General features: G+C 39.7%; 1 protein-coding gene across 1 annotated transcript in view; it reads right to left on the reverse strand.

Annotated features, from left to right (window-relative positions):
* trim44 (tripartite motif containing 44) overlaps nt 1-21,620 on the reverse strand; it is a 43,112-nt gene that overhangs the window by 15,522 nt on the left and 5,970 nt on the right. The window contains exons 4-5 of the mRNA XM_023428283.2: nt 15,581-15,877; nt 8,879-8,901 (exon numbers count right to left, since the gene is read on the reverse strand). Of these exons, the coding sequence (XP_023284051.1) occupies nt 8,879-8,901; nt 15,581-15,877 (320 nt within the window). The remainder of the gene's footprint in view (nt 1-8,878; nt 8,902-15,580; nt 15,878-21,620) is intronic.

Genomic DNA, 21,620 nt, shown 5'->3' on the forward strand with positions numbered 1-21,620 from the left:
GTCTTCTCACAATAATTGCATGTGTGCATAAATACGCACTGACATCCAGACAGTACAACACACATGAAACGCACACACTCTCCCAGCAGAAGTATCTGTTTTCAGACGGGGGAAAGTGAGCTGTAATTAACACATTTGGATTTATTATTTCTGATACCAATTCCTCGCAGCCTCTCTCACAAACCACAGAGACTTCTGTGACAATGTGATTATGAGATGGGACAGCGAGAGAAATATGGGTGGGTAATTTAATGAGCAGGTGCAGAGAAAAGGAATTAACAAGACAGGCTCGGGGAAAGTATCGCAGCACATAGAAACGCTGTTCTGTATTCATAAATAACGAAGTAGATAATGACACATCAACACATTTTACTATGTGACATTAAAAATGACAAGCTCCGCCTCAATTTACTGTCACTGAGTCAGTAAAGGAATGCATGACCTGAAAAAGAAAAAAAAACGAGTATGGTTTCTCGGTCTAACTGATTCAGTATGATGTTGAACAGTGAACTACATATTAGATAGCACAAGGTTATCAGGAAGGGTATTTGTTGGAGCAGATATAACAAAATATGGACCACTGGAAGAGATAAAATGCTCATACGAGAAAGCTTGGTGAAGTTTACCTTCCTATTGTTGCTGTCTTGTGCACTGGAGCCTTCTGAAATATTATTTGCCACGCTCTCTTTCATTTTTCATGCTTTTCTCTTCTGTATTACCAACCTGCCCAGAAAGCTTACTGTAGTTTCCCCCTTCTCAACTCCCTCCCCCTTTTTTTTCTTTTTTTCTCTTTCCTCTTCAGCAGTCACCCCACATCTTACACGCTGGAGTGGAACTACATCTCTACAGGCTACACCTCATGCTCATCTCGTCTCAGCCTGGTTACACCACACCTGTGCTAAGTTTAATTTCCAACAGTCACTGCTACGTACGCCATCCTTTTAATGGTTTCTTTCTTGCCACCATTTTGTTGCATGTCTTTATAACTAGGCAGCTTAAAATGATGTTAAGACACAAATGTCTATTATTTTAACTTGCTCAAAGTCCCTCTGGATAAGAGCATCAGCCTGATATCTGAAATATGAATGGCAAAGGTTGTCAACCCACTACTTTGTGTTAAATCTAGCCTTTTTTCATACTTTAAGGCAAAGTTCAACAAATATGAATATTTAAAGAGTCCTGTGGTGCTCCTTGTTAAATTGTTAAATCTCTCTCTTTCAATGTCAGCAGAACAAAACTGACAATCATTCCTTTTCTCAAGGTATAAAGACTCCGTGCTGACACTGATCTCTGGAAAAAAAACCCCAAAAAACCACTTCAGTTCAGACAAACACACACACACTCACACTCACACACACTCACACACACTCACACGCGCAGGATACAATATGTGTGCAAGTACAAACACACGTTTGCACACATACAACAAAAACAGCAGCAGAACGGCAAGGAAAGGTATGTGGGACAGAGATGTATTTTACACACTTGGATTAACAATCCATTATTCATAGGCATTACAGGCTCAGAGCATCAACACAAACACAGTCCTAACCCGATTCTGCTGCACTATAGCCTTGAATGCATCACAGACACTTAACGCCGACTCTCTGCTCTCTGGGATTACAGACAACACGCAGCACTCGGCACAGCTCTCATACCTATCTACACAGCAGATCAATATGGAAGCACTCTTAAGGCTCTGGTCAAAGCTCTATACATTGTGTCCCTGGCCCTCCCAGGACTATACTTTAGGAAATGAACTACTAAAAAAGCCAGTGGCAGTACAACTGCAACTCTTATGAAATTCAAAATTCTGAAAGACATCAAACTTATCAGCTGGAAATCCCACTGCAGTCAACTTCAATATCAAAAGAGGGAGTTTCTGTTTGAAAATGCATTCATACCTGTCATGTCTGTCTCGCAAAAAAACATTTTTACCTGTCTGGTCTTTTTCGCGTCTTGACAGCCAATATACAGTCATGATTCATACTCATCACTTGAACAGGATATTCAATTAGACAGCTTCCATTTCCCCACTTGCTCTTTGAACCATCGTGTTGCACTGGAAGGTACAGATGGAATCTAGAGGCTCCCACATGCAAAGTAAAATAGATGGGTAGTGCTAAAGCAACCCCAACTCTGAATCAGAGGCATTTTTTGTAGGTAAATTAGCTCATTTGTATTCAGGAGAAGTTTCAGGAGAAACAAATAACTGCCATTAGTCATCACAGAAGACAAAGTTAACTGAAATGTACACATACACACACACACACACACACACACACACACACACACACACTCTTACACTTATCTTCTTATTTTTTCTCTTTAGCACCTCTGCACACACCTTATTCCCTACTCTTCCAAAAAGTGATTGATGTCAGCCATGCTCCATAAAACACATGTGCACATGTGGCCACGCACACAGACATACTCAAATGAATGACTATTTAAAAAACTGGAGGAATGTTGCGCATGTGGCATGAATTATGCATGCATATAGTCCCTTATCATCTAAATGCATGTCTGTCTATTTGTCAGTTTGGTTCCTGTGTGCTTTGCATTCATTTGGGACCTAAGATCCAGCCCTTAGGGAATGGTGATGGCCAAGAGACAGAAAATGAGGGGGGGGGGGGGGTGTAGAGGCTGTATCAATGAAGAGGTATTAGTCCATAGATGCATCTAGCTGAAACATTTTTAAGTTATAAAATGAGGGCATGCTGACACGCACACACACACACACACACACACACACACACACACACACACACACACACACACACACACACACACACACACACACACACACACACACACACACACACACACACACACAAAAAAGAGGAATGGCACAAAGGCAAGAGGCCCTGTGGTGGCTCCTTTTGTTGCACGAGATGTAAATTTTTCATTAGAGGAAATGCCAGCTCCCTCCATGCCCTCGTCTCTGGGCTCTGTCCTGTGTCCTCTGACCACACTCCCCTGACACCTCCCTACTTCACTCAACCCATCTATTTGACCCATTGAAGGGGGAGCGGCTCAGACAGACGGATAAGCTGTGTCCCCAAAGCACCCGCTTTGCTTCACTGTCAGCCTCCCTTTTCCTTGGTTTGTGTGTTCATGCGAACGTACACCGTGATTGAGGGTGGTCTACAGCCTTCACTCGTTGAAGTGAGTGATTTGCCCCATTGCTCCCTTCTGCCAGTGAGCATGCAATGATGGAAGTTTACAAGTATGGACTTGATACAATTCAAAATGGAGGACATAGAGGTACAGTACAGGAAGTGTACACAACTCTTAAGTAGTTGCAAACAGGTCTGCATGGATTAGATGAATTAGGTAAACACTTAAAATAGGAACCAGCTGTCAAAAATAGCATCTATCACAAAATGACACACGCCTCCTGGGGAGAAAAAGAAAAGATTTTACAATAGGTGCTATTTCTGACTGTTAGTCCCAATTTCCAGTGTTTAGATTATATGCCTGGCACTACAAATTGACTTCAAAGGATCAGGAGTTGATGTGTGATGTAGCCACACAATACAATTTTGGGTTCTTTCATCTAAAATACCAGTGCAGTGTTAGTTAAAAAGCACCCAAGCCATTTACCAAATAAAAAAATGAATGAACTAGTACGTGGGTGACTGTGTGTCCATGTGTCTACATGGTGATTCATATAATGATAGTGCAAACTGAGTGTTCCGATTTTGAACCTGAGGGTGGGGGGGGCAGCCGAAAACAAGCTGTAATACTATCTGAGATACTGAAAAACTATCACCATATAAAGTTGACATGGTGAACGTAGCAACAAAGAGAAACATTTGCTCTCATGTGAAGTTGGGTTTGTGTCAAAAATACCTGACAAATTTAAATCCAACATTCATTCAACTTTTGGCTCCATTTTTGGTCCCCACCAGCTCTCAAAATACAAAAATATCTGGCTCTCAAAATGTTCCATTGTGTTCACCAGCTTGTCATTTTGTCTGTCTGTTGTTCAGTTGTCTGTCAAACGTGACGCTGATGACAGCAGTGATATGAAACTAAAACAGTTCAATTGCACGCTGGAAAAGCAAAACAATGAGCTTAAGATGCTAAAAAGCTCTGTTGAGATGAGGGGAGCTGCAGAATTAGTTAATACTTTTCTGTGAGTTCATCACTACCAGTGACAGTCATGTGATCCATTGTTAATAAAATTCAAGTTCAAAGCTTAAGTTCAAAATAAATACACAACATAACAGATATAAAGTATTAGTATTAATTAATAAAACAACACTGATGAACTGTAGTGGAAGATCATCAATTACATTGTTAGGTTAACACTAGAAACACCACTGTACATCACATATGTCAGAACAGGGAAGGAAATACAGACAAAATTTGCCCGCTTGCTTGCTCGTATGTGTGTGTGTGTGCGTTCTGGGCCATGCATGCATGATAAAGTAACAGAGCAGGGGACAGAGGCTCCTGAGATGCAGCGGAGACGTGAGTGATTGGAGCAATGAATAGGGGGGGACCTTGCATTGTAATTAGAAGTGCTCCCCAGTGGGCTTTACCATTTTAGTGTGATTACACATGTGATTTATATGCTCAGAATGCCTCCATCACTCTTGCTAAGCAAACTTGCCAAATGTTGCAAAGCTCTTCCTTATTCAGATGTTTTTTCTTCTTGTGGATTTACTGATCATGAAGTGATTTTGACTAATGCTGAGCTGAGAAACTCACCTTGTTAGAAGCTATTTTTGTTTAGTTTCTGTCTAAATGAAAGTTACTGTAACTGTCAACTGAAGTTCCAACTTTCCTTGCATCACTGTTATTTTTTCCCATTTTATTTCCATCATTTGTTATGTATGCATTTTGCTGTTTTTCAACAATTCTCCCCTATACCCTTGTATAATTTTCCCTTTTTTCCTACAAGGTGGCATGTTTTTAAACAGTAGGCCCTGGGGTTTCTTAGTTCTTATTTCTTCCGCCATCTGTTTTAATAATTTCTATCTTCAAAAAAAAAAAAAAAAAAAAAAAAAAAAAAACCCATATAGATAAACAAGCACATTTTCAAAAAGAATATCAAGCAGGAACTGGGAACAAAGTTAGCGAGTGTAATACATTCACACAGACATGCTCTGTAAAATCCACACTTAATTCATTATTTCGTTCCTCTGTGCATTTATGCACCTATGCATTCATGTATTTTATCCAGAAGTTTGACATGCGTTGCATAAGACTATACTATTATACTTTGTTTTGTTTTTTTCTTCTTTTAAATGTCTCTCATATAAAACTCTTAGTTCTTGCACTATATTCAAAACATTGATTGCCTGGTATCAAAAGCTTCTAACCACTATACAAATAGATAATCTCGCACTTCCAATAGGCCTATAGCTGCCCCAAATCATATAGACAAGATGGAAATGGTGTGAGTTCATGCATTGTTTTTTGAAAATCTGTCTGAATAAAAAAAGTCAATGACTTGAATTGCAATGGGAAATTGACCAATCAATGATGACAAACAAGTGCTGAGCAGTTTTTTTTTTCCTATTTTCCCTGGAAATGTCTCCTCTTTAAAGGCCCTTCGTCTTCATTGCGATGCTTTATATGGTCAGAGTGACAGGATACGAAAAAACAAGAGAAGGCTGATGGTGGGAGGCAAAGACAACAGCGAGCTGCATCTCAGAAAAGAACTCACTTAAAGCTGACACCGTTTCCAAAAATACTCACTCACTGCTTTTGGATGTTAAGCTATACAAAAGTTGACTGATAATACCTGATATAACCTAATAATTTAAATTCCTCCGGTAGTGAAAGAGAAAAAGTCAAAATATCAAGGAAAGTCAAGCTTGATGTTTTTACTGTTCTTATGTTGCTGTAAAATGTTAATGTTGGTGCAAATATGTCGCTTATTAGACAATCGGAGGTGCTCTGCATCAGCTGACTTTGTGAATCTGAGAACAGTGACTGTCTTGAATTCACACAGATACTCCTGTTGTTACAATCATACAGATAAGGGAGAAAAACATTGGAAAGCTCCTTTGAGGGTGTATCCCAATGACTCCCTCTTGGTGGCGAAAAGTCCAAAAGTCCCAAGTTAAAACCCTTAAGATATAGAATCCAAAAGAGAAATACTCCTACATGTCTACTGAAAACAAATCTTCTAAAGTCCCAACACAAGAACATATTTAAATCTACTGAGTAGAATTCCTTAGTGTGTCACTCTTTTTTTTCTCATTGACTGCCTCATTGTCTTTGCATCTATTTCTCTCTCATGCACCATATCTCAAGAGACAACATAAAAGTGCCTTTTTGGAATTAAAACGCTATTGCAGCAACCTCCCCATCCTTCTTGTGTGTGTGTGTGTGTGTGTGTGTGTGTGTGTGTGTGTATGTGTGCAGACAGTCAGAGACAGTCAAAGATGCTCTCCTCCTGTAAAGATCAGTGACTCTGGTGACTATTGATGTGCTGTGGCTCTGTGAGATCACTGAGGGCTCAGACTGCAAAATGTGAGGGCAAATGAATGGCGGGCCTCCAGAAAGAAATATTATTAATTCAATAGTTGCTTTTAATTATCTCTATTCAAATTAAATTTACAGAATGGAGACACAAAATATCATAATACACCATAAAATGCTAGACTATCTTATATGACAACATAAGGCATATTATTTTCTGTATGTATGATATACATGATGAACATATGATTTTCAAAGAGGCTGACTTGCCAATTAGGATGGATGGATGTTAACAGACACAAATAAAAGAGACAAACATGCTGGAACAGGGGTTGCAAGGGAAGGAACGGGGGTTAAAGCTGTGGAATGAAAAGTGAAATTTGCAGTGCATCGCATTTGAGGTAGAAAGGTGCGATGTTTGGGCTGAGGGGAGTAAAGCAAGATTTATATTCAGAGGAGGACAAATCTTGGCAGGCATGGGGTACCTGTGTTAAGAGGCTTGAGGAGAGGCGGGGATTGTATTGATGAGGAAGTCCAGGAAAGATGCGTGTGGGTGCAGGATTGTGCTCCTGTGGGGATGCTCTGTCTATGGCAGCGATATGGGGCTCAGACAGCGGATTAGTGTTTCTGCTCCATAATCAATTTGCTGTCTGGATCCCATTGCACATAACCCTAAACATCCACTCCTCACTTGATCCTCGCTTCCTCCTTCTGCTCCCTTTTTCTCCCTCCACCAATTTCACTTAATTTCTCTTTCTTCCTGTTCACCCCTTTGTTTGCTTCACCTTCAAACCCTAATTTGTCGCTATCGCTCAACCAATATAATAAACTCAGCATAAAGCCGTCCACAATATACCTTCCTTGTTTCCTTTTTTTCTACTAACCTCTCCAAACCTTCTTTTCTCCTCGTATTTCTCTCCAAAATGTGTGTAATTTTCCACGAGCCACAGCGGACTCTGCACCCACTGCATGTTAGAGCAATGTGAGGGACGTCTGAGTAATTATATCAGGGAGTATGAGCGTGCGTGTGTGTGTGAGAGAGTGTACAGACATGTAGAGGTTAACCTTGGCCAAGGACAAACTATTAGCTCCATTTCACCCTTGGGTCCAAGCTTGCTGCCATCTGCTCCGGAGCTTAGGGGTCAAAATACTGGTTGACCAATCAATAATACATTACATGTTGGCACCGAGAGCCAGCCCTGGTTATGACTTTCTTTGCTTATTAAAAGTAAGGCACTCCGGAGTGGAAATATATTACATTTCCCAGAAGCGAGCAATGTCACAATATAAATAGTACTAGGTGAAATTAAAAATTAAATTCCTGTTTGCAGAAAACAAGCACATTGTCCATCAAAAGTGAGGCTTTTTATATTCAGCCTTCATTTTAAATAAAGTCTCAAAGAAAATAAGGTTCTTTTCTCTAAGGATAGATGTGCTGACATTTGCTGAAGGTGTCTGAGTCTGCGTGTGTGTGTGTGTGTGTGTGTGTGTGTGTGAGTATATATGTGTGTGTGTGTGCGACTGTATCTGAGGAGGGGAGGAGTACTTTGAGATGAAAGCCCAGAGAGACAGCTATGGGGAGATGCAGAGACAGCAGGTGGTGCTAGGCACGCTCTCCTGTTGCGGCTGAAGGAGGCAGAAAGGTTTTTGTGTCAACAGATCAATAATTGTGAGACTGGGAGATGACTATCCATTTCAGATTGTCTGACACAGATAAAGGTGAAAGATGTAGTCTAGACAAAAAAATGACACAAACAAACTGTAATAGCCGCTGAAAAATAATATGGCTGCATCTGTCCGGTCCGGTTTGTCACTCTCTGTTACACACGCCGGCGGGCTTTGGGATAGCAGAAATGTAAATACTATGCTGTATCAGAGGGCAAGACTTGACCCCACTAATGACACAACAGCTTGTCTTAACACGAGTGCATGCATATACAGTAAGTACGCATATAAAAATACACACACACACACACGCGCGTGCACGCACACACACAGCTCCAGTCTGTCAGCCACTGTCCACAGCCCTCTTATTGGACCAGGCAGACTGTCACCTCTTCTGATTCCAGCAGGCACACACAGATGAGAGCTACTAATTGCCTTGCTGGGGCACCGACGTGACTCGCATGTGACCAGCTTGGCTTACAGGCATGGGAGGGCTGATGTGCATAGGTGACTCTGGAGCTTGTAAGTTGTTTGAGGGTAAAGGGGGGGAAGAACAAGAAGGAAAAAAAGACTTGGAAAGTGTGTGTGAGTGTGAGTGTGTGTGTGTGTGTGTGTGTGTGTGTGTGTGTGTTATTATGCAAGATGAGTACTTGTCAGCCTCATGGTGGTTGATGGCACAAGGACCTGAGCAAGGAGGCTTTGAAGGGTCCTTAGTCGCTGCTAAACTATCCTGCTATAAAAAGGTGAACATGAATCACACTGGCAGTCTTACCTTGGCCTGGCCTCAATGTCGTGCTGAAAACGATGAGAAAAGAGACAGAGAGAGAGAAAGAGAGAGGGAGACAATAAAACATTTTAAATCTTAGCACAGGTGTTGTGGATAACAAATAAAAGGCAAACAACATAATTTACATCAACTTGGTCCACAGCTGGCGTGGCTCTAAATCTGACCAATTAATTTTCACTTTCATCCACCAGTTGTGCTCATGTTTATTCATGAGCTCCAAAAGAAGCAGTCTGGAACAAAGCAGCAAATGAGCTGCAAACATGACTCACGTGCCGGCTTTACTGTTTTGTTCTGAGTGGGATGAAAAAGATTTTTCAATGTCAAAATGATGGACGTGAGTTGTTCACTGCCAGTATGTGGCGCTTTGACAAACAGTGAAAGCTACAGGTTTATTAATGTGCCAAAATGCTAATTCTTATTTATTTATTAATTTAAAAGAAAAAAATCATATTTCAAATTCTGTCAGTTCCTGGATGATGTAATTACATCATTTCACAAGGCTTACCCATGACATTTAAATTATAGCTCTGAATTTACTCCTAGACCTGTATACTCTGTATTTCGCATACCAAACACACAGCTCCAATATGTATCACGATTAAAAGCGCTGTTACATACTAATGTGACACTCCTTCGTAAACCATTCCTAATCTTAGTTGGTCTATTTTCAGTCAAGAGGGCCTTCAGCCTCTTTTGTTACCTTTAATGTTCTGCCTTGGACAGACTGTACTGTTGTACTGGACCTTAACCATCAGTGCTAAGATTGCTGAGACAGAAAGGAATTTTGATGCTGTGCTGTGCAGCAGATGAGAGAAGAGCTGATGAGTGGAAGCTGTGGAGCGCTGACTGGCTGACTGCTTCACTGACTAAGATTTGGCTCTAAATTTAATTAGCTTCAGATCTGGACAAATACGTGGTCTCAAATATTGGAACTCAGTGAGATTTTTCTTGGTTTACCTTGTCAAACACTTCAGTAGACTCAAATGTAAATTTGTGAAATCAGGGTGCAAAACTGACAATCACCAAAGAAGCTCTTGAGTGGCTGGTGAAAGACTCCCTCTACACAAAGCACACGTTGGCAAACTTCCTTCTCTTCGTCTGTTGCCTGGTAGGTCAACTGATATATCACTAGTTACAACACTGAACAATAAAAGGGTGTTATATTTATATGACAAAACAATAATGTTGCTGGATAAAAACATTGTTCGCAGGTGAACCAGTAAGTGTACGGTAACAGAATATCATTCATCAAGTCTTTTTAAAATATTATAGTGAGTAAGCGCTACACTTTAGGGAGATATTTGCGTATTTAAGTCTAGCATTGGCGTTATATATCTTTTTATTAATATCAGTGATTCCTCTGAATCAATGAACCTATCCTGTTATTCGTAATATCAGGATAGTCATTCCTGGTGATCAGATAGACCTAGTATAATATACAGTGTCAGTGTCCAGTGTCAACTTAGCAGCATAACACATCAGTCAAATTTAATTTTGTTGACAATTCTGTATAAGTAAGTGTTGAATTAGTTATGTATTCTCTACTTCTTTGATATTTGTTTGGTTGCATTATATTACAGCAATGTAAATGTTATTCTGTCAGTTGTGTGCTTTGTTTTCATTTGGTCTAATTAAAGAGTTTTGTGGAGCCACTGCCCAAAAAACTGAAAGAAATATGCTGTGAAAAAGCAGCTGACGGCTATAGAGCTTTGTAATTACCAGTTTGCAACAGTGTAGAGAAAAAGCAGACCTTGAGGGGCGAATAAAACCAGATTCAACATTTCCCATCTTATTCACATGGCTTAGAGCAGTTCAATCAATACCTGAACACACATAAAAACTGGTCTCTCAAAGCTAGAAAACTAGCTAGGCTTGTGTGTCTGTCAACAGCAGTTGCAACCTAAAACTGTTCCATTCATAAATTAAAAAAAAAATCAACTTCATACGATGATGTGCTCCTGAACTGTTTGAATGAGAACAATTTTTCAAAACAGTGCTGTTAACTCAACAGCTCAACAGAAGAGTGCCATTTACAATTAAATTAAGGTCAACTAGTATTTGTAATATGCTCATCTTAATCTGTTTTCAACAGTCAACACCGCAAAATTTGAACCTAGTTTTTTGGTTGTAAATAATTGATAGGGACAATCTGAAAATCTTTGCATCCGTTCCACTGTTGAAAAGGAACGGTATACCCGGCAACCTTTAAACAGCTGCTACAACGCAATCAAACAGGGTATTTGTCCGCATCACACTACATCCACTAAAAGTCCTTGTTTTTGCCATTGACAGTTATGTTATAAGTGTCTGACAACATTGTGAGAACAGATACTTCAGTACCAAGTTGAAGCCAAATTTCAGAAAATTCTGCTGGTACTTGTTTTTCTACAGCACTGTAGTTACTTAAGGTACCATAAGGTAGTGGAGATACAGTATGAGTCTTCAGGCAGTATAATAACCTTACACTTGTAGGCAGCAACATCCTTTGGGTTGTAATGGGTGTTTCTGGATAGACAAAGAACTTACTCTTTAACAAGACGGTCTACCCTGTAGAAATCCAATCCATGATGTTTTCAGACACTTATAATAACAATCTGAACCTGTCAATGGCAAAAACAAGCATTTTTAATGGATGCACTTTGAGGCAGACAAATTCTCCATTTCCATACGTTTCGCGGTTGCTGGGTACACAAAGAGTTATCCTTTCAGTGCATGGGGGTTTGCAATAAGCTCATATGATGAATTATTGATAAATTATCACTTTTTATTGTTTTCAAATGGATTAAAATGAAACTATTCCCTAACATGCATTTATATTAAAAATGAATACTGAAATAAACTGCATGGAAAAAGGCCATCTCAGAGCAGTTCATTGTGACCTGGGTCATGAGTCAGGGTTGGGTCACTGATGCAGACATGCAATGCCTGACTAATGAGGCATCTTGGCTTTGTTTTCATGCCAAGAGGACTTTATAGCTTAAACAGTGTTGAGCCTCTGCCTCCACGCTTCTAAACATAATCACAGACTGAAGGAACCTTACAGAACCTCTTCAGCCATATGTGGGAAAATATGGTCCAATACAATTGCACAGTAAAGTACGTGATGCAGACACAAGTGGGATGGTATTTACAAAGGGCACAAGTTCACCAGTGCTGGCTTGCAGGATCACATTTTGATTCGATATATTTCTCTATAATCAAGTAAGTTTAATGGTCTATGTTATCTACTATAGCATATGTTATATATATCAATATATTATAATTATAAAATTCTACCTACAGTATCCATCTATAACTTTTTATTCTGCACATACGTGTTTCCTTCTTGTCTTTTTAATATTTATGTTTAGTATGTGTGTCTCTGTATAAATGTCCTGGATGGTGCGAATCTTTCTGTGCTTGTACCTGTCTACTTTCTGCAAAGTCAAAATCAGTGTTTCTAATTACTATATAGTCATCAGTGAATGTTCAAGTAAACAGACTGAGTGGTTCTACAAATTAGTGCCGACTCGCCCTTTTTTTTTTTATTAAAAATGTTGAGACAGAGTTTGATAATAATTGGACAAAGTTTGTTAATAAATTGTCCCTCTGGCTCCTGCTGATTGGTGAATTTCCAGAATGTCTTTCACCCCTGATGATCCTCTTCATTGTGTTTGCTTATGTGTGTCTACACCTGTGTGTTCCTGTTCCGAAATTAAAAGACAGATGAGAGAATATTAACAGAGCCAGTGGTAGTGTTTGTTTGACCTTTATCAATTATGCAGTTTATTCTTTGGGAGAAGTTTGAAGGAAGGATTTTATGCAGGTGATAAATATTATACATTGTAGCTGCTCCATTCCACAGGCCTAGAGATTGATGTGCTTACAAAGCAGCAATCGCTTTTCTGACTTGGCTCTGAAGCTGCTAGTCTTTCTTTTTTTGTAAAAAGTTGGAAGGCACTACTTCCAAAAAGTGCTGGAGGCTATAACTGTTGCTCTCTAGCAAACAGGATTAGATTGTGCTTTACAGGAGGAGAGTAAACAGAACCCACAACAGCAAACAGGGTCAACACATTCAAATATGTATTTCCATTTGAACAAAAGTGAAGGTATTGGTTTTGTTTCTAGTGTCTTCTATCATGGCTTCGTTCATGGATTACAAATCTCTCACACTAGTTCACTACAGTACAGAGAATGTCTGTGGACTTTCCACCACTGCAGCCTTTGCTGGAAGCGGCTTGTGTTGCTGAAACAACAGATGAACTGATTAATAGATCAACACAAAATTAAAGCTTTTCAAATATGAGAGGTGCTTAACAACTTTTCATACGTTGTACATTGAATTTAAATAATTATTTTACTGTTGGCAAAACAAATATCATCTCATTTCAGTTTGAGATTTGTTGATTTTGTTACGTTAAACATTTACTGTAACTAATTGATCAAAACAATTATTGACAAATTAATCAAAAAAGGATTGTTTCAGACCAAGTAGCAAAAGTAGCAAAAGTGCAGTAAAAGAGGCAAGTGAAGGACTGTAGCTCAATGTGCCATTTGTAGGCACAGCCACTATGAGGCAGACAGTGACAGAGTGAGTGAACAAGTTGGAGAACTAATGTTTGGGTCAGTTATTCTATTCATCTACAATGCTTTTCAACCATAATGACAGCAGGTGGTGGCGAGTTAAGGTGCACTTGATGCAGCTTGTCCTCTTAATAACTGTATCGGTAACCCCTGTATTTATTCACTTCAGATCTCCCGATTTCACACATTCTCAGACTACATATACACTTCTGCCCAACTCCCTCTGAACTGTGTGTATCCACATAATCAAAGTAAGACACACTTGCTGAATAAGTGTATTGCTGCATAAGCACCCTCTCTACACCATCACACAATTCTCCTGTGAACAAACATCTCCAAACAGCACAACCCATTACTATATTACTTAATATAGTAATATAGTATATTATGTAATCCAGCAATAACTAACACATGACAACAAATGGGGTAACCACTGGCATTCAATTAGGGCCTTAATGAACCTGGCTCACCATGGATTCATTTCTCAGCTAGAAAAGCAATCTGCTACCACCATTACTGCAGTCTTCCTTGCACTGCACAGCATCGCACTCAAGAACACTCAAGCCTCCTTTCTTGACTGTGGTGACTAAAGAATGGCAAGTGGCAAATACACCAGTGGGATGTTTTAATCTGGGGGCTAAAAAAAGCCTCCTCTTCAGTGTTCAAATGAGAAATGAGGGAGAGAAATGCTGCAGAATCTGAAGTAATGTAAGTGCACCGAGACGCCCCGCACTTCTGCACTTCGTGTTTATACATGCAAATGTATAAATGTATAAACTGTGGCCGCACACATGTTCCGGGGTGAACAGTACTTTGGCATGAGAACCTAGCTTTGACTGACGGGCTGGTTTATAATAAGAAAAGGAACAGAGCACCCAGCTGCTGTGTTCATACCTGGAAAATACTGTGGCCAGAGGAGAAACATAGTTGCTGCATCAGCACAACAGCTCAGGATTTATTTGGAGCTAACTACCTGTAACACACTGACACAGGTGACTGTATGAATGGAAAACTGCATTTCTATACATAAAAATAATGCATGCCTGGATATATACTGGCAGTCTCTCCCCCTTTAACTAGAACAACGCTATCTATGGTGGCACCTGTTTACCATATTTATTTTGCTATAATGACTGTGCAGCAGGTGCCACAGTCATTATGAAGATAATTGTTTAAGTGGAAGGCCTAGGATCAAGCCTCCATTGCACCAAGCCCTTTCAAGCAATAACTTCTCTCTAGGCCACGTCACAGCCACATGAAGACAAATTGAGATGCCACTGCTGCCTATCCAATGCAGTAAATTATCAATAATAATTATTTACACCATGCACCATATAGTCGGCAACACACGATCAGCAACACAACGGCTTTGTGTCTGGCCGGACAATTGTTTCTAATTGTTTATTGACAAGAGCAATAGCGCATGTTTTTAAACGGCTGCCCTTAGTAACAACGTTGGCACCGATCTACTGTGTTCAAAGTTTGTATTAATTAATTATTGACCCTGCTTGCTTGCTTGTGTTCACAGTACTCAGCAGACCTCGTGACGCAACATGACACTGTCGTTCATGGTGTCAGCTTTGCTCAGAAATGGGCCTCTGGATCAAATGCATTGGTTTTTCATATATTTTGGCAACCGCTTTCAATTCTGGTTCACAACAACCTAAGTTTGAACTAACTACTCAAGTGGATCGAGTAGAATTTGTCAGACAAATTGACATAGGTAGATTTTTGATAGCCTACCTTAAACATACATTGTAACCAGGGCGGGAATCCCACTAATTTCTTCCACATAGAAATCACCTCAGATTCAGAGGGCAATATTTGAGCAAGGCCAACACCTTCAACTGCATCAGATTGTGAAGTTTACTGAATTAGACTGTATTTTATGTAAAGCAAAAAAGTATAAGAATATGAAGAAGGAATGGTGGTTCTAAGTATCACACTAGATAAATTATGGCATGCTAAATGTCAGTCACACTGGGCTTCTGTGACATCAACTTGCTAACCTTTATACCTGCACTTCACTGTGCAGTGAGTGAGACTCCAAATATTGATTGTATATAGGCTGTTTAAGAAGCAGAATAAGGAATGAAGAAAGGATAGAAGGAAGGCTCTTCTCACCATCACTCTGTGGGCTGGTGCAGGCCCTGCTACGAGGACCTCTGCCACCGCCGCAGGACCTATTGCCTGTGCCTCAGCTTGTTCCAGCAGGCATAGCTGGTGTGTGATGTTAGCCATCTCCTCCTGCAGCCGCTCCGTTTGGACAGTGATCTCTGCGATCTTCTCTGCAGCAGACGCCGTCAAGAACGCCTCTTTGAGGTCTACCAGATGAAGGGTCCTCTTCTCCTCCAGACGCACCAGTTTGCGGAGCTCATCGAACTGGCTGTTCACATAGGCCTCTAGCTCCTCTGTGGACATCTGCGATAAGTAGAGGAGACAGAAAGGGGAGAGTAAAGGAATTAAACGGTGAATTTATGTAGAGAACAGAAAGGAGATACTGGACTGCCATTTAAAATGAATCTGGATGAATTTTAAACTAGTTCGGAATTATTGAGATTTACTAATAAAACAGAGGAACATAAATAGACATCAAACTCAAAAACATCTAAAGCTAAAATAGAGATGAGATTTAAAGTTGCATTGAGCATTAAAGTTGTAAGGGTATGAACTGAACATCCAGCGATGAAATGTAGATACTCATATAGAATCACCGCAGTATAGAGGAAAAACAGAAAATTCTATCTTTTACTTTGACATGGGAATATTATTTCAAGAAACCCACTGGCCTCTGTCATGCAATAGCTAATTGATAGCTTGAAGCAGATCCCCTAAATGCAAACTCCATGCATCCCATCTGTAGATAGAGACCTCAGAGGCTCCTTCTACTACAGCAAGCCATCTGTTTGGCTTTCAAGGCAAGTGAACTGCTCACTGAGATACCCTTTTAATTCCTCTCCCTGTTCCCCGATGAGGCTCTCTTTAGCTATGACTCATTACGTTAAAACACCTCAATAAACAGACGCCTCCCTACAATCCTTCCCACTGAGATGGCTCCACCCCCAGCGCAGATGCTGTCGTGAGGTAAAACACCCCAAAGTCCCATGTCATGATCTCTGCTCCTGAATATGTTATAATCACTTCAATCTACGAACATCAGCTGCTCGCTCTCCCCTCCTCCCTTGGGCAGAATTTCACTTTCTTCCTTTCCATCTATTTTATCTTGTTTCCCCTCAGCCTCCCTCTCTCTACTGAAGCAAGGAATCATCAGTCTTCACTGAGGTTGGCAGAACCGAGGCCCCTAGGGGCCCAAAGTTTTATCGTGTATTTGCCATTTCTGCACAAGCAATCAGATTCTCCAAATTGCCCATTAAACCAAGCGCGAGAAGTAACATTTTTAATTTACTTTCTTTGTATGAGCAGAGAAAAACATGCGCATTGTTCATTCTGAATCAGACAGAGAGAGTTAGTTAACATCCAATTGGAAAGCAAAGACTCATTTTCTCTTTTTGCCTCACCAAAATCAATGCCCTGAATACATGTATGATAGAGGAGGAACAACAACAACAGGGTTCGATTAGCAACAGGTTCCATTTCTTGTTCAGATACACAATTTAAATCTATCTGTGAATGTGGAAGACTGAGGACACTTTTCAAATCTATCTATCTAGGCCTCTGGAATGAAATTCTTATACTTTAATATACAGAGTAATAGACGGAAGTGCTTTAGATATAATAAATCCATACTAAATTACACTACAGGCTGATTAAATCTTCTAGAAGACTCATCATTTTAAACGTGAGCAGTGAGCACTTAAAAAACACATTAAGATATGACAAGGCATTTACTACTTCATTTTGTGCTGGGACTAGAATTTAATGCTGAAGCTGTTGCTCATGTTTTGACAGGGGTGCAAATTCATCAGGGGTGAAAAAGGTGACAAAGACGCAAGAGATGTGGTTTTTGCTCTTTCCAGCAATTGCAACTGCTGTTTGGTAAATTAAAAGTCAGGGCTTAGATATGACATTTATAAATTGACTTCACAATCACTACAACAAAAAGAAAAACAAGGTAATTTTAATTCAACTTCTGTCGTTTTCAGAGAAAAACTACATAAATCACAACAAGTTTACTCGCCAGTTTTGATGTTTCTAATGTCTCACTCTAAGCTGACTCTGACTGAGGTGTCCTTGATGCCATGAAATGTCAACAAATTCAATATTCAACTCCAACTCACCTACAGGTGTAAATAATCCTTTCCAATATTCATTTCTAAAACCTTTGACATCTGCTAGACCTTTACAATTATTATCAGTTAGCCAGATGGACTATAGCTATCTGTATTTTCAATATCTATGAAATCAATAACAGCTTACAGTAGCAGTAACCACTTCATTAGTTAATTCCATGTCAGACATAGCTTTAGCATTCAGCTATCATCAGGAATAGGAAAAGTTAAATTTTAACCACAATATTTCTTTTAAATGACTAGTCTATCAATAACTTAAAGTGAGACCATGTAATATTTGAACTAAGAAAAGATGCAAACTCCTTTTGCAAATAAAAAGTTCAATTTATGACCAGTAGCCTACAGTTACATGAGAAAGTTTGCTAAGGTTAGCAAAAGTCACATATATACAAACATTATTTCTGCACAATAAACAATGTGAATATATGTATCTGTTTAGTAAAGGATAAACAGTCCAATGCAAAACATGTGGTACAATATTGGTGACAACTAATGAATATCTATTTGTGGTAACAACAAAGTTTAAGGGAATGGAATGTTTGCATAAATCACAGGGAACAATGCTACCCGAAAGCAAAGCTATGACATGAATAGGGCAGCCAGAAGCATGACATAAAACTTATCATCTTTAGTATCTTATCTGTCATTAATCTGACACATTCCATCATCACAGCTCCCAATCTCCAGGACCCCCTGCCCTCTCATCCAGTCCCTGTGGCCTCAGTGGCAGATGGGAGCCGTGATCCTGGATCAGTGCTCTTTGTGTTTGTTGAGCAGGAGCCCTCTGCCCTTGGACCTTTCACTCAGTGACAGAGTTTCTCTGAGAATTTGTCCTGCTAGCAAGGAAGGCGCATTCATGCGTGCTAATCTTCATTTGCATTGCTGCAAGCTGAGGCCACGAAATGAGGCCTCGGGAGAGACAACGGCACACTGCTTACAAGGGCAGAGTTGGAGTAAGGACGAGGGATGAGAGAGAGAGCGCACGCAGAGGTAGGACATCAGGCCAGCAGATTAAGAAAGCTCATTTCTTTTTCAAGCAAAGGGAGGACGTTAGGAAAGCAGATTAAAAAAGCCTAATTATTTTTCAGTCATGTTTCTGACATGCTTTGTATTATTACTATAGAACCTCTTATCTGACACATTAAGGGATATGCCAAACCAATATGGTTATTTTAATGAAAACATGGCAACATAAACCTTTGTTTCATGTCTTTAGGTTACATTATATTGGAGATATGAAAGGTGGGCTGAAAGCTAAAAATTCAGAGGAAAAAAACACTCTGTGTGACTGAAAATGTTTCCTCAGAAAGCTGAATCCGTGGCTTACTGAAAATAGAAAAACTTCAATACGTTCCTCTATCATGCCACGATTGCAAGATAGCAAGACACTCAAATTGAATTACCTTCACACACTTGTGTACTCTGTAACTAGCTACAAGAAAAGGTTGTGCTACTCATGAGTGCTGATGAAACAAGACTAGGTCAAAATCTAGTACATGGCTGTGTCTGGTCAATGTGTGAAACCGAGGACGTAGTTGAAAACTGTTGTCGAACCGCTGTAAACAAATTACATCAACACATCCTATTTGCATTATGCATGTGCATTCTGCTTCTCTCTCTCTCTCTGTGCTCACACTTACAGTATTTTAATTCAACCAAATTCCCAATAAAGCTGTTCTGTTTAGGGAGTTCTGTGTTTCTCTGATACTGTTATCAGAATGTAACAAGTTTGAAACAGTGAATGAAACGTGGCCAATTAAAACTACATATTAACTTCCAAACCATTTCCAAGCTGCTGCTCTGCTGCTGCTAAAATCCAGATTTTATAACCGCACTGTCGCCTGACAAAAATCAACACATAAATTGAAGACAGACTGTGCTGTGATTTTGTTTATATTTACCTGCAAAATGATCACTCAGAGAGAAAGTTAGAAGTGACAGAATATCTTTCTTATTTTGTCTGTCACACAGCCTCCGTCTGGGATCCACAATAGTTTCAACTTCATCATATTTCCTGAAAAAGTGATCAGGGCCTTTATTTAGATCAACAGCAAAAGATAACAGGTTTGATATACATATCAAACAGAGGCATTAGAGGCCTCTGTTTGATAGGTATAATTGGTCGGACTGCCTTGTTAGTACAAAGTCTCATTTGCATTTGCACCTGTTTGCCATGTTAAAGTTACTGCATTACATGTTAATGATGGTTAATACAAATTCCACACTTCCTGTAACTGTTTAAGTGGACAGAAACCCTTCATCAGCCTTTTACTGCTGTACTGACGCGCTGCTTTCAGCATATTATATCAGTTCATGTTACTGGTGTTTTTGTTGTTTACATGCTATTTCGATCTGCTGTTTTTTTTTTGTAGCTTAGCAGTTACCAGTGGCTTTTTCGCCTCCCTCCCACTCTCCTGCTCTCTCTCGGTGTGTCTTATGTTTACTTATTCCTCTGCCTCCTTTAGTAATAATGGTACATGAAATGAAAGTACTTTATTGCGGTCCAGCTGAAATAGCTGCAGAAGCAAAGAACCAAAGCCCTTGGGAATGAAAACAGATCTCTGTATTACTTTGGTGAGATCTTCACACTAAAATGTGAAACAAAAGTAAGCTAAAATGAGCTGACAATAAATATCAAAGTAGCCTCAGCTTTTAATCTTAACCTTTTCACTGACACAGACACGTGGGCCCATCATCACAAGTGCTTTTTGTAGACAAAAGCATTTTACTTTCTAGTTAACTCTCAAAATTTTCAAAAAATACCACGTTATTTGAAATTAAAAGAGAATATGATGCCCCAATTGATACAATGGTTCATTTAACTTAAATATAACCATTTCTCTCAATTCGACCATCCTGTAGCTTCAACAAAACAATAAAAAACGCATATATATTTTTAAATAAGGAGATACAGGAAAAACTGTTTTATGCCTCTGAAGAGTTCAAAAGCTTGGCTTTCTTTGAACATTATCACAACCAAATCAGAGTCAGCTCTGCCACTTGCCTCTTGTCTAATTTGTGTTATCCCTTTTTTTATTTTTTAAAGACCTAAAAACAATTAAAAGAACATTAGGAGTAAATGGATCTGAACTTGGAGTTGTCCTTGCCCTTGGCATTTGTGGCCCAGTTCCAAGTGAACACTACTCTCGTGCTCTCTTTTATCTCCCCCAGAAATTAGATTCTCCAATTTGGCCTCTAACACAAAACAGTAATACATAGAAAGTTAATTTGAAAAACACCAGGTCTTCAAAAGTCATATAAAGTAATATAAAAATAAAAAGGGGGCATAAGATAAGGTAAAAAAAAAAAAAGAAGAAAAATGAGACAGAAGGCCTTTAGTTTTATAATAGCAGAGTTTCAATATCCAGCACCTTTTTATTGGTTTTGAGTGAAGCAATGTCAGCCAAGCAACTTTCTGGGGAATGATACCGAGTAATTCAATTAAAATGCTGCGAGCGGAGATACAAAGGGAATGACAGCCTTAAAGAGCAATGGGAGTGGGGGTATAAAAAGAAAGGAAGGAAGGAGGGAGGGAGAAAGGGATAAAGGTAGGAGGAGGACAAGAAAAAAACAGGATGAATAAACCTAACAGCAGCGGCCAAGTCTTTTCATGCCTCTCCCGTTTGTTCCTCAGCCTCGGCTCCCTAAGACAGCTTTAATGTGTCTGCTGCTCTTGTAGATTTTATGATGCAGGGAAAATGGATGTAGCCACTGCACACATGTACACAGTTGTGACTGGCCCGGTGTTGCTGTGCTGCTTCCAGATATCGGACTCCCTCTCTCTGTAGCTGCAGAGAGCAGCTCCACAGGCAGGGTGTGCCCTAGACGACACCCTGTGTGGCGGAAAGTGAGTAAATAAAACATGAGAGCGAGGTAAATATGCTGACTACCTGCTGTCCTGGTCTGAAGCCACA

The sequence above is a fragment of the Seriola lalandi genome, unplaced genomic scaffold (genome assembly GCF_002814215.2).
Source record: "Seriola lalandi dorsalis isolate HSWRI2012SDOR001 ecotype SW California unplaced genomic scaffold, Sedor1 jcf7180002054873, whole genome shotgun sequence".
Lineage (NCBI taxonomy): Eukaryota > Metazoa > Chordata > Actinopteri > Carangiformes > Carangidae > Seriola > Seriola lalandi.